Below are 16,142 nucleotides of genomic sequence, written 5' to 3' on the forward strand. Positions count from 1 at the left end.
CAGTCTGACTCATTTAGCATTCCAAACCCTTTAACATGGTTTAATACCCCTTTCCAGTCTGATGAGCAAGAACAACCTTTTCCTCAAAAATCTAATTTGTTAATGGAGTGATTTACTTCCTCAAATGTGTTCTGAGAAGCAGACTTTGGTAGTTCCTGATAAAAACAAAAAGCAAACAAAGTACACACTCACATCCATTAATGGAAAGCACCTGTATCTAATTTCCCCTTCAATTATACAATTAATCCTAGATTTTTTTTTCCTTTTCATAGATATAAAATATTGGATCATTTTTCTTAACTAACTAAAGAAAAAAGGCCAAATTTACTAAGTGTGACAAATTAGCTGCCACATTTACCAATGGGAGCGGAAAGCTCTTCGAGCAATCTGATTAATATACACTAATTCATAAACTACGACAGCCAAATGATTTCATTCTATCAAAAACAATGCAAATTAGCTAACCAACTAACCAAAATAATACTGTGTAAGCACAGGTTTTTATGCAAGTGTTTCTCTTGGTCAATAGCGAGACAATCCAGAACAATGAGATGTACTATAGCCGAAGGAGGCTTTATATGATTTAAATGGTTACTCTTCTTCTGTCAGAAGGGAACTATGTGAAGGCATGTAGACTGAGACAGGCATTCTTTGGATAAAGCTTTCAACTAAGGTTACGCACAGAACCTATCCAGAGGGGGGTTATTATTACATTATTATTACATTAATACTATTATATTGTGTTATTTAATTATTGTGTTTTGTTACAATGATGTTATAATGACAAACATTATTTCCTGCCCATTCCCGACTCACATGGGTGTTAATGAAATTATTGTTTCTGTACCACGAGCATAAATGCATGCATCACTCTTGTTTATTGCATTATTTTCTTCTGTGAGAAGATTTTTTTAGAGACTGTATTACATTTTGTAACTTCCAGATATTAATCTAACACACTTCTGATCTAAGTTCTGCTAATAGCTGCATATGCAATTGTGATATGTAACAGATCTGAAATTGCAGATGTTTTCATTATATAGCAATTTCTGTGTATAAATCTTACTAAAAGCCCAAAACCATCATCTTACTATAAAAAGTAATTTGGCTACCTGGAAATGAAGACAAATCCTTGTATGTGTGCTGTACTGAGATTTTCCTCCAGTCCAGTTAAGTTCTGCTCTTTCTCATGAAAATATACAAAATATTACTGAGGAAGACAAATTTGTAGGGCTAGGCTCTAAAGATTTGGGGTTTGAGGACTCAGTGAAGAGCTACAGAGCCAAAGCTTTAGCACCACGTGCACAGCTTTGAGCCATCCACCCGCACCAATAACAAACTCGTTCTGACAACCTCTACCCCCCTCTCATTTGAAATATATGAGCACTTCCAGAGGCAACTATCATGACTATGTCTGTTGCAAAACAAGACATTCTATTTTTCGGTATAGTGCAGTAAACTGCATACTGCAAGCTTTGGTTAATCATGTGATTCATTCAAATACTCTCCTCCCCATCCAGAAGGAGGTGAAAATTGTTAGAAAATCTGGCCCAGTGTGTAATATTTTCTTCTAATTTGTTCAATTGATTTTTTTAATGTACTTTAAGGACCTGTGTGGTACAATGTTTTAGGTCATATTTAAGTTAAAATATTCCGATTTTTCAACAGTTCACAAACTACATCCTGCATATGAAGAATATTTATTTAGAAATATACTGAATACAGCAGCAAAAATAAAAAATAAATGAATATATATATATATATATATATATATATATATATATATATATATATATATATATATATATATATATGGGAAGAGATTGGTAGATGGAAGAAATGGGTGACAACAAAGTAGTGTCAATTTGTCAGATACTTTGTTTGCCTGTAAATCTGTTAATTTTGTGGGGGAGGATGAAGACAGCACCACTGGGTATTACACAAGCCTTCACAAAAGCACCCTGATGCTGGTATCATATATACTATGTTTGGTAAGCACCGTTGTCATGGAAACAAGTCTTCTAACTCCTCCAATGTCTTATTACCACAAGAGAAAAGAGGAGAAAGGAAAATAAAAACATTTTGCTTTTATAACATGAAATATTCCATTGATTTGAACATTAAGTGATGTTATGTTTTATTGCACACAAACTACTGCATAAACTATTTGCAGGTGTATCACTGCTTTTAATCAACTGCACACAAGTCTAAAGGTGTGTGTGTGTGCATTTGTGTGGGGTTTTTTTTTTTTTTTTTGGCTGTTTTTTTTTTTGTCGGTGTGTGCATGTCAGGGACTTGACTAACATGGCCGACAAGGTGTGTTTCTTAAACTCTAGTAAGAACAATTTCCCTTTGTGCCTGTTAAGCAACAGGCCAACTTGGAATCATTTAGAGCCCTAGTATTTTGATTCATTTGAACATGTCTCCAGAGCTAGTTTTAAATGACTCTCTTTGACATGTTGTAACTAATAGACTTGAGGCTTTGAAGGCTGTTAATGAACAAAGTCACTGATCTGGAAAGTTCTAACTGGATTAATAGTGGTGTAACTCAGTTCTTGAGAGTTTCTTCCACTCAATTTAACTCAGTGTGCACAAGCACAAACTTTTTTTATATGATACAAATCTTCTAACAAGGTTTTCTGTCTTATTTATTAAATATTAACACATGTATAGAGGTTAATGGTTACTAACTTCAAAAGTATATTTTTAGTTCTTTGGGAAATGCGAGCCAAAAATGTTAACTTGGTTAAACACAGGGTAGAAAAATAACAGAAAATTGATTTAAGGCTTATTAGAGTAATCAGCCTAATAGAAATTGTTGTCGGCAAAATAAATTAACTTGAACTCAAGGTCAAAACATTTTTCAGTAAGGTTCAAAGTTGATTGTTCTGTTCTATATTTAGCCCTTCACTGACAACCCTTAAATGACAGACTTCAAATAATCTGGCAAATCCTACGTGAGTAAGAAAAATATACTGTTTAGTGTGCCACAAATCTTTGTTCAGGAGTGAGCCTTCAGCAAAATGTCCCTGGTTCCAGTTAGAATGTTTTCTACAGGCAACCTGTCACACATGACATTCAAAATGCTGCAAGAGGTCAAAAGTACTTTATGAACTGAGTTATGTGTTAACTTTAAGAATATGCAAACTTTATGTGCAAGTTAAACCTTGTGTCTAACTGGCTGATTGAAAATATGACCAGCTTACTTATGCATAAACAACATCAACACTCAATTCTCGTTTCACTTGTAAAGTTCATCGAACTTTGTTTATGCTGAAGTCTTAAAAGCCTGTTATAACATGTTTCATCCTAATAATGACCTTTCTAAAATGTTTCTGGAATCTCAATAGTGTGGCAGGATGCCATCATTTAATTGTACAGATATTTTGCATGCAACCACAGGTCTGTGACATTAGAGATAAAAAGCCGACTGAGGTTAGACGAGGCCTATTACTACATTTACTACCAGCCATCTCATTACAAACCTTAAAAGGCATAATAACAAATAGCTGAAAGTAGTAAACAGATGAATTATGTGAGTAAAGAATTTGAAAATGAAAAATATGAAATGCATTGGTTTAAAATTTTCCTGTTAAATTGTCATTGTGAAATCACAATTTAAATCACTATATTATATTAGGAAATATAACAAGTGGTTTTTAATTTTAACAGTTTTCTTATGCTTGTGGGAGGACAAAGATGACCAGTTTGACTGCATGCTTGTGTATTAAAGAGTAAATTCATATGTTAGCTGTGTGTGGAGTTGTGTGGAGAACTTTTTTAAAAAATAATTTCCTCAAACATTCCCCAGTGCAGAGCTGTCTTTGCTGGACGTCTATCAACACCCCCGCTGTGCAGCAGCTATTTATTTATTCATGCCTTATCAATAACTGAAACCCTTGGGAAGCTACACTCACACACAATACCTTCAGCATTATTACATCACCTCTGACTGACATATAATGAAGAAATAAACGGACACATTGATGGGCAGGTGAGTTAAATAACTCTGCCAACACTATAGATGTGAGATTTGTAACACACAGACAGGCAGCTTCGGAGACACATAGTGCTTACACTGTTGTTAGCTACTAATTAGAAATTGATGAGTACCCAATTTCTTCACATATCGCAAACAAACACATTTTCACACAAATGCATGAGCGCACATGTGCGAACTCCAGTATACACCACCCACTCACATACAAGGTGTTATTCCCTGATGAACAGATACCTCAAACATCATCATGGGAAAACCCATAAATACCCAGCCAATCGCTCTTAAAACAGAGATGGAAGAAAGGGAGCTTATCTTCTGAGCCCTGCTGTCCCTGACAGCTTAGAGACAGAAAAATGGAGCGGGAGAGGGAGGTGGGATGTAAGAGAGAGCTCAAATCAGAGCCATCAGTGGCTGTTTCCTTTTGGTTTTCATTTGGACTAAATAAATAAATTGCCAACAGTTTTCCACTACACTGAACTAGCTATAAACTAATCAGCCTCTTAATCGGTACAGTGATAAATAAGATAACTCTACCCACTGCTGTGTTTTTAAATTGCCTATTCATCTACAGGGTAGGCTTTAGGAAAAAAGATTTAGTGCAGAAGCTGTGCTTCATAGTGACATAATGTAATTTAAACAGGGTTTTCAATGTTCAATTTGTTTTTGTTAATACTGTTTCTTTGTCAGCTGTGCACAACTGTGTGGCAACATCAACCTGATCACATCTGTAGCAATAACAAAACACAGTACTACAGTAGCTGTTTCTGAGATGAAAATGAGGAAAAACCAAGGTATAAATAAATATCTGTGGCAGGATGACTAAATAGAATTTGCATGGTTTAGTAATTTGTTCAATATTAATAGCATTATTTTTATTCCTAGATCTCTGTTCATGGATAAAGTTTACAGAGCCATATTCGGGTATAGCCGGACTGACAGAGCCACTGTGCTTACGCAATATTGCGGAGCTTTTATGTACAGTATATAAAGGTGCATTCGTTTGCATCATTACTATATTGCAAAATATTATTTTGCTTTTGAAAATGAATTTATGATAAAGATTTCATTAATGACCTAATGTGGACTTGAGTCATGCTTCTTCCTGCCTCTCACAGGGAATCTTCCAAATAATACTCCTCATAAATCTCCTTATTTACCAGAGAAGCGTGCAGCCACATTTATAATGTCTGACACAAATAGAATGACAAGGCATTAAACTCATTTAATTCCTATTAACCCACATGGATGTGGTACATTTTGCAAAAATACTTTTTGTCCATCCATCCATGAAGTTGGTATAATTGAAAATACAAAATATAGTGAGCTAGTGTGGCTCTGAATATCATTTTGGTTGATCACACGACCAATCCCCCGCCCAAAAAAGGCACTGACTATGATGAGTTTTTTTAATGGTTTCATTGTTTTTATTAGTAGTCCTAATAAGGTAAATCACTACATGTTTGCCATGAAATCAAACTCGTTCCTTATTTGAAATATTACATCAGATCTACTAAACCCAGCAATGGAAGTTTCAGTAACAGAAATAGATTAAAAATATCAGACCTACTATAAAATTTCAGTTTCTTCTAAATAATGAGGAACATTCCTGAAAGGAAGCTAAAATTACTGTATATAAAGACAAGAGATTTGGGTTTAGGTGCCACGGGTTTTCTTTCAAATCTGTGAAAGTTGTACACATCATATCAAGGTGAATTTATACATGGAGGAGACCTTCAACAAACAGGGACAGAGGTGCCCAGACACTTTTTTCCTAGTCTGCAGCAAACATCCAGAGCACCGACACATGTGATATCTCATAACCTATCACATAAAATTATTGGTGATATCACTAGATGTACATTATGCATTTCCATGTGTATGTGTGGAAAGCTATGGATGTAATTATAGTAATCAAGCATTTTTATTTTCACCATTATTGAGAGTCTTTGAAAATGAAAACAACCTAAAATGCCCATAAAATAAGTAAATAACAAGAAAAAAGGAATGAAAATGACAAAGATTTAAGGAAATGTGGGTTACTTGCAATATGTTAGACATATGTTTTGGCAGCAGATGTGATATTTAAAGTGTTTATACACTTTGGAACAACAAATCCTGTCTTATCCCTCTATGATGCCAAGTACCTTCCTAATGATGTTGTCTTTTGCATACAGTAAGCATATATACTGCACTCATTCTACCCTACGATTATAATAGCGCAAAACATGTGTACAATGGTCTGAAAGATCATATAAATGTTTGACTTTGATGATAGTTAAAGGATTAAGATGGAAATGAAAGATATCGATTGTCTTTATAATGCTTCATTCATGATGATACTGGCATTACTAACCTCTTTCAAGAACAGGCTCATTCATCTGCTGATGCATATTAATCATATGAATGGTCATCCTAATGTGCTGGGACACTGTGTTGCTCTCTGTCATGCTCATACTACATACATGTAATCCCATGAAGCACAACCAGTATTGAGGGACACATACACACACACAGACACACACACACGCCCTAGATAGTTGATTGAATCTAATCTAGGCCATCCTCATCCCCCCCCTAAACACGTGACAAGCACCTCAGGTAGCAAGCTGTGGCATACACATACACACACCCACACATACAAACACACACATACATATACACACACGAAGAAACTCACAGCTCACACAAACGGACTCCAAAACATTGCAGGGAGAGTAGAAAAACCTGCTGGAGACTGCAGAGCTGCAAATCTGGTGTCTGTATAATGATTCCGGGAAAGCTCTTTAAGTAGTGGGCCAGGGGAGACACTGACATTCATGAGAAGAAGATGAAGAGAGAAAGAGGGAGTGAAGGAGAATAAAGAAAAAAGAAGAAGAAAGTGTGGAGGGTGAGGTAACTCAAGGACATTCTGCCTGCTGCCGTGCTTTGCTGCTACAGAGCATGCTGCAGACTAGCAAGAGCTTTCCTTGTGGGCTGTATTATGTAAGACCTTAGTGTGACAGACAGATACACTCTACATACACACCATCAGACACACACAAACACACATTCACATAACAAACACACACACTCAGGCCAATGTGCACGTGTAGACTCGCATTCTCACATGCACTGATGTACACAAGCAGGCACAAACACGCAGTAGCTGTAGTCAAACATTCTAAGCACGTAAATCTAAATTCACACTGAGCTTAAAATTCTACTGCAGTTTGCCACAAGTGATTAACGCTCTTTTTGCCTTAGTAAAAAACAAAACAGAATAGAACAGTATGGATGTACTGAACAGAGACAATAAAATGTCTGGTATATCTCACGTATTTTAAAATATGTTTTTGACATAGCCATCTTAGCCTTCAGTTAAAAAAGCCTACAGGCTATTTATCAACCATCTGGCAACCACCGGTCACAAGGGGAAAACGTGTATTCCCTGGCCAGCTGGTGAGTGATTGCAGGAGGTTACTGGCTGATACTGGGTGAAGTCAGTCAGAAAAACCAATGCACTAAAACTCCTTTCGATTGCTTTGATTATAACCACATTCGGTCACCTAGAGTTTGCATGAAAGACACCAACTTGTCCGCAAACACTTGCCACTTGAAAAGGTGTGATACACACTGGAAAACTGGAACATTTTATTTCAGAGTTGCGTCTTACTACTGCAACCTACAGATTTCAAAAGACTTTTGGTTTGTGTAGCATTTTTCACAGTTTCGCTATTGCTTAGAAAGTAGTTTGCTATTGTTTTGCAGCTGTGTCAGCATCTGCCATGCAAACTGTTATCAAAGCATTCACAAAGAGGCTTTTCAGTGCAGCACTGTATACCTCATGAAGTTTTAGTAATGTCACAGCAACTGCTAGCAACTTCCAGCAATAACTCACAACCAGTCTAAGAATACCCATTTTTCCCTCGAAAACTGTGGTTACTAGATGGCCAGTTGTTGTTGTTCATGACTATAAGGTTTCCCAGCAATCCGACACCCCCCCGAAAAAGTAGCTTGCAGCTCGCCTTTTTTTACATTTCTGTTTATGCACAAACAAATGAGACACACATTTTAATTTGTGAATTTTAGAGGCTGTCTTTTTTTACAAAAACATTGAGCATAGCCAGGCTGACTCCCTCCCCCTCCATCCATTTATTTCAATTTATATATTTCTAAAATAGTGAAATAGTACTTTATGGAAAAATACTTTTTTTTCCTAAATCAGAGAATAATAAAACGAAACAAAGCAAAAAATCAAACCATCATTAAGCAACAGCTTTTTAGAAACAACTTAAACTCAAGCTTGTGTTATAAATCTGAAAAATGTTGTTCACACGCTTTTCTGTGCATGTATTGAGGCAAAAATCAAAATGCCAGATGTAGTACTGCAGAATAAAACAATATTATGTTGAGTGTGTTTTTGGACTTTCTGTTTTGTTAATTTGAATAAACAATGCAGATGGCATTACTTTATAAAATAAAGCAAAGCATTTCTTAAGCGATATATTATTGGTTTGAAGTATTCATCAATAGTAAGTATTCTTCATTAAATAAATGTGTAAATTAAAAGAAGGTATTGTAAAAAATGCAATTGAAAATAATTTCATATCAGTGTGTCTAAGAGTCATGTGTTGGCTTTAAATAGTTTTTGTTGTATTCTTTTTTATTATTGTTTTTAATATATTAATTATTGTTATTATAGATTTAAGCAATTAGTCGATTTGTTGCCTAGCTTTTGTGTGACTACCTAATGTATCATTTGATTATCTTTCAGACTTTTCAAGAGCAGTTTTGAAAACTTCTGACGATGGCCTCTAGCCAAAGATGTTTTGAAGAGAAAAAAGAAAAAAAAAAACAACTCACCAAAGACAGTCCTGGCAGGGACAGATTCTCTGTTGAGCCAGAAAGACACTTGGGAGAGGATAACTGTCATGATGCAGGGTAGGTATGTCTGGATCACAAAGTAACCAATTTTCCTCTTCAGGTGGAAGTGGGTTGTCATCACAACATATTCTCCTGTTGTTCACAGACAGAAAGCATTGAACATTTACAATCATTAAAAAAAACTTTACTTATGGATACTAGATTGAAGTACCTAGCCATGGTTTTTATCAACACAGAAAGAGCTTTTATGATGCATTTAGTTCTTTTGATATGGAGCAATGCAATTTGGTATCTCTTTAACACTAATTGCCATATTTTAAAGTAACATTGTGATGGAAACAGTGTTGTCTTTACGTTCCTTTATGTTTTCACAGAAAGCCAAGAGTATTCCCTAGGATATAAGCATAGATTCTTAGACAATTACCTGAGAGGATTGTCCTGAAGATGCAGAAATCAATTAAAAGCTGTACACAATGATTTAAGTTTTGGGAAAAAGTTATGGTTTTAGCTGTTAAATTGGGGAAATAAAAGTCTGTTTTTGGAATTATTGTGTATTTTTCACGAGCGTTAACACCACTGCTTTGGTTTACTTCTTAAGACTGAGACTGACCAGAGGTGGCCAGGCCAATCCCACGTAGTGATCTACAAATTAGGCTAGAGACATGGTTCCCATTTTGTTAGCAAATTAGCTAGCGTTGATAAGGTAGAAAATAGTTCTGGTAAAACAAATAAACAAACAAAAAACAAACAAATCACTACGAGATCGAAAAGCAATCAGTTTTAATGATAGCAAATAACAGTGAGTTGATGAGCCTGGCAGTGCATCTTACTCCTGTCTCTCTGTATCTGTCTACCCTTAGCTTCACTGAGCTAGGTTACATATGTTTCCAGGCAATATTTCCAGCCTGGAAACATCTTTTTATTTTCATTTATTTTGTTTTGTTGTCTGACAAATGTTAAAGCAAGTAAAGCTATTTGTTAAATTTCATGAAGAGCATTATTTATACACTGTGGTCATATGTACATGTACAAAATCGAGCCTAGCATTAGTTTAGCCACGCCTGACCCAACATGGAGACAAACTTATCTCAATCTCAGCAGATCAACTAATGTCATCTTCACATCAGCTTTTCCAGTTTTCCACATACAGTGGTGTGAATAAGTGTTCCTGATTTTCAGTTTTTTTGTATGTTTGTCACATTTAAATGTTTTAAATCTTCAAACTAATTTAAATATTAAACAAAGATAACACAATTAAACATACATCATAAAAATGCCGTTTTTAAATGATGATTTCATTGATTAAGTTATCCAAACCTACAGGGCCCTGTGTGAAAAAGTGATTGCCCCCCTCCCCACCCCCATTAGAGCATAGATTAACTATGGTGTATAACATGTTTGGAATTTTTGTTTCAATTTCTCAAAAAGGTTACAAAGCCATTTTTTAAGCTTTGGGATTCCAGCGAATCACAGTGAGAGCCATTATCCACATATGGCAGAAACGTGGAACAGTGGTGTACTTTGCCAGGAGTGGCAAGCCAACCAAAATTACCGCAAGAGTACAGCAAGGACTCAACCAAGAAGTCACAAAAGACCCCAGAACAACATCCAAAGAACTGCAGGACTCACTTGCCTCCGTTAAAGTTAATGTTCATGATTCCACCATAAGAAATATACAGGGCAAAAATGGCCTGCATGGCAGAGTTCCAAGACGAAAACCACTGCTGAGCAAAAGGAACATTAGAACATCATCAGCAGAACAATGATTCCAAACAGCAAGTCAAGCTCTTACTGGCTTAAGAAAAACAAAATGAAGACTTTGGAGTGACCTGAATCCGATTGAGATGCTGTGGCGTGACCTTAAAAAGGCGGTTCATGCTTGAAAACCCTCCAGTGTGGCTGAATTACAACAAATTTGCAAAGACGCTCCACAGCGCTGTAAGATACTCATTGCCAGTTTATAGCAAAAACTTGATTGCAGTTGCTATACAATCACTTTTTCACACAAGGCCATGCAGGTTTTGATCCCCCCCCCCCCCCCTTAATAATAAACACCTTCATTTAGAAACTGTATTTTTGTTTACTTGTGTTATCTTTGTCTAATATTTAAATTTATTTGATGATCTGAAACAATCAAGTGTGACAAACATTAAAAAATAGGAAATCAGGAAGGGGGCAAACACTGTTTCACACCACTGTACATGAACATGGAAGGGGAATGGTGGGGAATAGTCCTCTCTACCTTTTTGCTTTGTGTTCAAGAAAAGAGCCATGGCATAAATAATGGCGGATGGAGAGAATTGTCTTGTTTTGAGAAAAGTGGTCCTGACTGGAATAAACCTGATTTTACAGAGATTATATAGTCTCTATCACTACTAGTCATCAGACACTAAAAAGGACCGTATCTCTAATACAGTTTATTCTGTATTGACAAAACTATTCAAACTTATTGATAAAGCTATTAAAATTAGAGCATGGACTTTGGACTTTATTTATTATTCTCAATTCCAGTTACTAATGTGAATGCCCCATGAACACTGGGTGTTTTCACATCTCTGGTTTTTAACTCTGCCTAAATCAGGTTCATTTTCTTCCTTGCTACAACTCATTTGGGCAGGTGGGAGCAAAGTTAATGTGCTTGGGTGTAGCCCAAAAGAACCACATCGAGGTGCTTAAAATGATGTGGTCTAGGTTTGGTAACAAAATAAACTATTTGCTCGTGGTGTGAACATGATCAGACTTTCACACCTGCAACATGATACTGTAAATGATGACTATAAAATCTCTTTTTCCGCTCAGTCGTCGGACTTCATAAACATCTTATATTATAGTACAGAGCAAGATAGTATTTTCATGTTTCTTTCAAGTAAATTTTCCTAGAATAGTTTTATCTAGCTCAGATATTTGACATTGTCATGAAAACATATTAACACTGTTGTTGTCTCATGTTAAAGTACATGGCAGTGACTAGAACACAACGCCCCCTTCCCTTTCTTGTTCCCTCTTCAGATACACGTGAACAATAAGTTATCACAAGGTTAAGTGATGGATTTTTCTTTGTTTTTTTTTTTCTGTGAAAATAAACCACCAATTGGAAAATGCTCCAAATGAACAAACTCATCAACAAATTTGTACCAGCAAAACAAGTACAAGATTGAAATAGCTCATAGAGTCTGTCTATGTGCCATAAATGCTTTGCTGTATTTTGCCCTTCTGCTTCTGTTCAGTTTTTTTTTTTCTGTTTTTGTGCTTGAGATTTATTGGCATGGTTTGTCTTGTGGGACTTAAAGTGGGCATAAGAATGCATTGATTTTGAGGTTTTCCAGAGACCCAAATAACTAAAACAAAACAAAATAATAATAATAAGATGGTATTAAGTCAATTGGGGGCCTGCTTCCAGTAAAACAAACAAAGGATGGAGGCCTGGGATTAAGCATTACTTTTTATTTCCAGCAGCTAACATCACTGCAAACAGGTCACCCATTTTATGCTGCGACTAATTTTTGCCAGTATCAATCAACCAAAATGAGGTGGATGGAAAAAAGATGTGGTGGCCAGTAGGGAAATAAGTATGTGGGACATAGTCTGTCATTTGTGAGGCTCAAAGTGATGCCACTACAGATGCCAATGCATTGATGCAGTTCTCAAAATTTGTAAATTCAGACTGTCTACACCATCCTTTGAGCATTTAGAAATAATTAACAAGAAGACCTCAAGAGGATAACAAAAGGATCTACATGGCTCTTTATGTATTGATCTTTCCCAGCAAATAAATGCCATGTGAATATTAAAATGTCTAGTAACTGAAGAAAAAATCCCTTAAAAGACATTCATTTAATTTACAACAAACCAGTTAATGAAGAGCAGACCTACAACCACAATGACACCTACCTGTGCTGGACTGGACCACACCAGAATCCACATGCTGCCCCATCAGATCATACTGGTTTAATCTGGATCCATCCTCTGCCACCACTACAGACTGGGCAGCCCCTCTAGTCCACACATACACCACCTCAGCTCTAGTGTAGGCATCTGACAAGAAACAAAAGAGTAAGAAGTTATGAATTATTGTGCTCCTGGTGTCTTGCCGTCCCTAGCTGCCTTGAACATTATATTTTTGGAGCTGCCAGGGATACCAGGTGGAAAAAAAGATAAATCTGAAGTGATGTCTTGCTCTTAATTCTTCATGTCCTACCTCATTTCATTTTGTACCATCCTGTCTTCTTGTCTGCTATTCTCCCATTTTACCACCTCAGTGCTGTCTATCATGGCTTATTTGCTATCCAAGCACATTATGCCCCTTTTTTATCCAGTGAGTTTCCACAGACCTTAGAAAACATTTTTTCCAATTATCTTTATTATATTATTATTTTTTTGTCTATGGCCTATATATATTTTATATCTTCTCACATGTGTTATAATGTGAGTTGATGTTGTGTCACATTATGTCATGACACATCATGTCATCTCTTAATTTATAAGAAAACAAGCAAACAACCTCCCATCAGGACAACATGACCTTAAACCAGACAAGTCAGTCTATTCTTCCCTCCGGCCACCCAACCTGTCAAAGCTGCAGTGTGGCTCCACCACTGCAGAGAAAAGGATGGCTCAACTGCAGACTGCAGCATAAGGAAGAGAGCTCATCACTAAAATATTTAGGGAGTGAGTTCAATTTAAAAGCAGTTAAGGCTTGGTCCTCTCAGTCACGCTGTGCAGCTGTCTGAAAAGTGGCACAGAGACGGTGTTACATTCACTTCTCTATTGGCTTAGTTTTGCCACATTCATATTTTTTTTCTTGATATTCTTTATTTGTGTCTCTTTTCTTCTTGTTTGGTTTTTTTCAAATGTAATATAGGGTACAGGTAGCTGTCACCAGTGAACAGTTGGCAAGGTACTATCAATACTATCTAGAGTACTCCGATAAACACAGGTCTACACTTCGCGTGTCTAGCAGGATAATCAACAAACTCAATTTCAAAAATATTTGGGATGCTGTAAAAAATGTTAATAATAACAAAATGCAGTGATTTGCAAAATCAAATAATTTGAAAATCATTATTCACAATACAATGCCATCATCATATGTACGATTTTAAGGAAAAAAAAGGTAATTTTGAATTTCATGACAACAATTTATCTAAAAAAAGTTGGTACAGGGACATGTTTACTACATTTACCACTGTGTAGCATCCAATCATCTTTTAAAAATAGTCCATAAGCATCTAAGACCCGAGGAGACCAAGTAACATTTGGTCTCCAAGATGTTAGCAGTAGCGAGTTGAGGACTCCGTGGATCGGACTTGTTTGTTCAGCACATCTCACAGATGCTTGATTGGATTGAGATCTGGGGAATTTGGCGGTCACGTGAACACCTCAAACCAATTGTTGTGCTCATCAAACTATTCCTGAAACATGCTTGCTTTGTGTTAGGGTAAAAAATCCTCCTGAAAGAAGCCACAGTGATCAGGGAATGACCTTTCCATGAAAGGACCTAGATGGTCTGCAGCAATTCTTAGGTAGCTGCATGTCAAAGTAACATCCGCATGGATGGCGGGACCTAAGGTTTCCAGGCAAAACGTTGCCCAAAGCATTCCATAGTCCATCCTGGTGCCAGGTGTTCCCCAGGTAAGCAACACACATGCACCAAGTCCACACATCCACATGATGTAAAAGAAACCATGATTCATGAAACCAGCTACCCTTTTCCTCTGTTCTTCTTCATTGCTGGTGCTTTCAGTGGTGGACAGGGATCTCTTCAGATTTTATAAATCTTGTGATATTATACTAGTCTGCAGCTTTGAAGCCCCATATGTAACAAACTGTAATGCACGGTGTGTTCTGACACCCTTCTATTACAACCAGCATTAACTGTTTCTGCATTTTGAGCTACAGTACCTTGTCTGTTGAATCGGTCCACACGTGCTAGATTTCGCTCCCCCAAAACATCAATGAGCCTTGGCCATTCATTACCCTGTCTGTGGTTAACCACTGTTCCTTCGTTAGACCACTTTTAATAGATACTGACCATTGGAGACCCCGAACACCCAAAAACAGCTGCAGTTTGGAAGATCCTCTGACTGATTTGTTTAGGCATCAAAATGTGGCCCTTATCAAACTCACCCAAATTCTTATACTTGCCCATTTTTCCTGCTCCTAACATGTCAACTTTGAGGACAAAATGTTCACTTGCTCACTAACACATCACACTCACTGACAGGTAATATAATCAGGAGATAATGATTGTTATTCACTTTACCTATCAATGGTCAGAATTCTATGCCTGTATGTACTATGCAGTTTAGCATGGTCTTGGTGAAATATGTAAGGCCTTTATTTGTATTAATAGACAGCAATTTCTATAAATGTCCCTGACCCAAAGATCGCAGGCATCCTAGATTTATTTTTGGACTTGCCCCTTGCGCACAGAGATTTCTCCAGATTTTATAAATCGTGTGATATTGTGTACTGTAGATGCTGGAGTATCCATGAAATTGTTCCACAATTTGTAGACAGTTTTTTTTTGGAGACCATCAATCTCTGCCTGTCTTTAGTTCTGAGAACTTCTGCCTCTACAACATGCTTTTTTTTTTACATACCCAGTCACTGTTACTGATCTGTTCTCAGTTAACCCAAATAATTTCAAAATGTTCTTTCAGTTATTTCTTTTTAGTAACATTTATTTCTGACCTATCCCAACGTTTATAACACATGTTGCTTCCATCAAACTTTAAAGTGAACTAATATTTTTCCATCAAATAGCATACGGTCTCAGTTCAAACATTTAATGTTTTCTGGTTTTTTAATCTGAAGGAAATAGGGCTTTAATGGATTTGCAAATCATTGCATTTTGTTTTAATTTCCACAGGATTACACAGTGTTGCAAGCTTTTTGAAACCTAACTTGCATAAGATTATAAGTGACAACAGAGGCTACTTACAGCTGCCAAACTTCAATGGACAAGCATGAGCATCCATAGGGAAGTCCTCTAGATGCATAGGACATTCTGCTCTTACTGTAAGCCTAGAAAATGTTCACAAAGACATGGGCAGTGAATTAGAAAAAAACAGAGTATAGAGGAAAACAGAGCATGTGGCAAAGCGGGCAGAAAAATAATGAAAGTGTGATGACAGTAGAATTAAGGCAGAATGACAATTCATTACAGTTAGGCACAAGAAACATGTGGTATATTATTCTTCTTTCCAGTCTGTTGGGACCAGCGCCTGTTGAACGAAGCTCTACTACTTTTCCCCAAACCAACAGAAGTGCTCCAGTT

At 36.6% G+C, this 16,142-nt stretch overlaps 1 protein-coding gene across 4 annotated transcripts in view; it reads right to left on the reverse strand.

Moving 5' to 3' along the window:
• Positions 1–16,142, reverse strand: part of gabra1 (gamma-aminobutyric acid type A receptor subunit alpha1) — a 38,869-nt gene that overhangs the window by 10,572 nt on the left and 12,155 nt on the right. For all 4 annotated transcript variants that reach the window (XM_080866453.1, XM_080866451.1, XM_080866452.1 and 1 more), the window contains 3 exons: positions 15,807–15,889; positions 12,755–12,898; positions 8,843–8,995 (listed from right to left, as the gene is read on the reverse strand). In XM_080866453.1, the coding sequence (XP_080722579.1) occupies positions 8,843–8,995; positions 12,755–12,898; positions 15,807–15,889 (380 nt within the window). The remainder of the gene's footprint in view (positions 1–8,842; positions 8,996–12,754; positions 12,899–15,806; positions 15,890–16,142) is intronic.

Source organism: Rhamphochromis sp. 'chilingali' (genome assembly GCF_963969265.1).
Source record: "Rhamphochromis sp. 'chilingali' genome assembly, chromosome: 19".
Lineage (NCBI taxonomy): Eukaryota > Metazoa > Chordata > Actinopteri > Cichliformes > Cichlidae > Rhamphochromis > Rhamphochromis sp. 'chilingali'.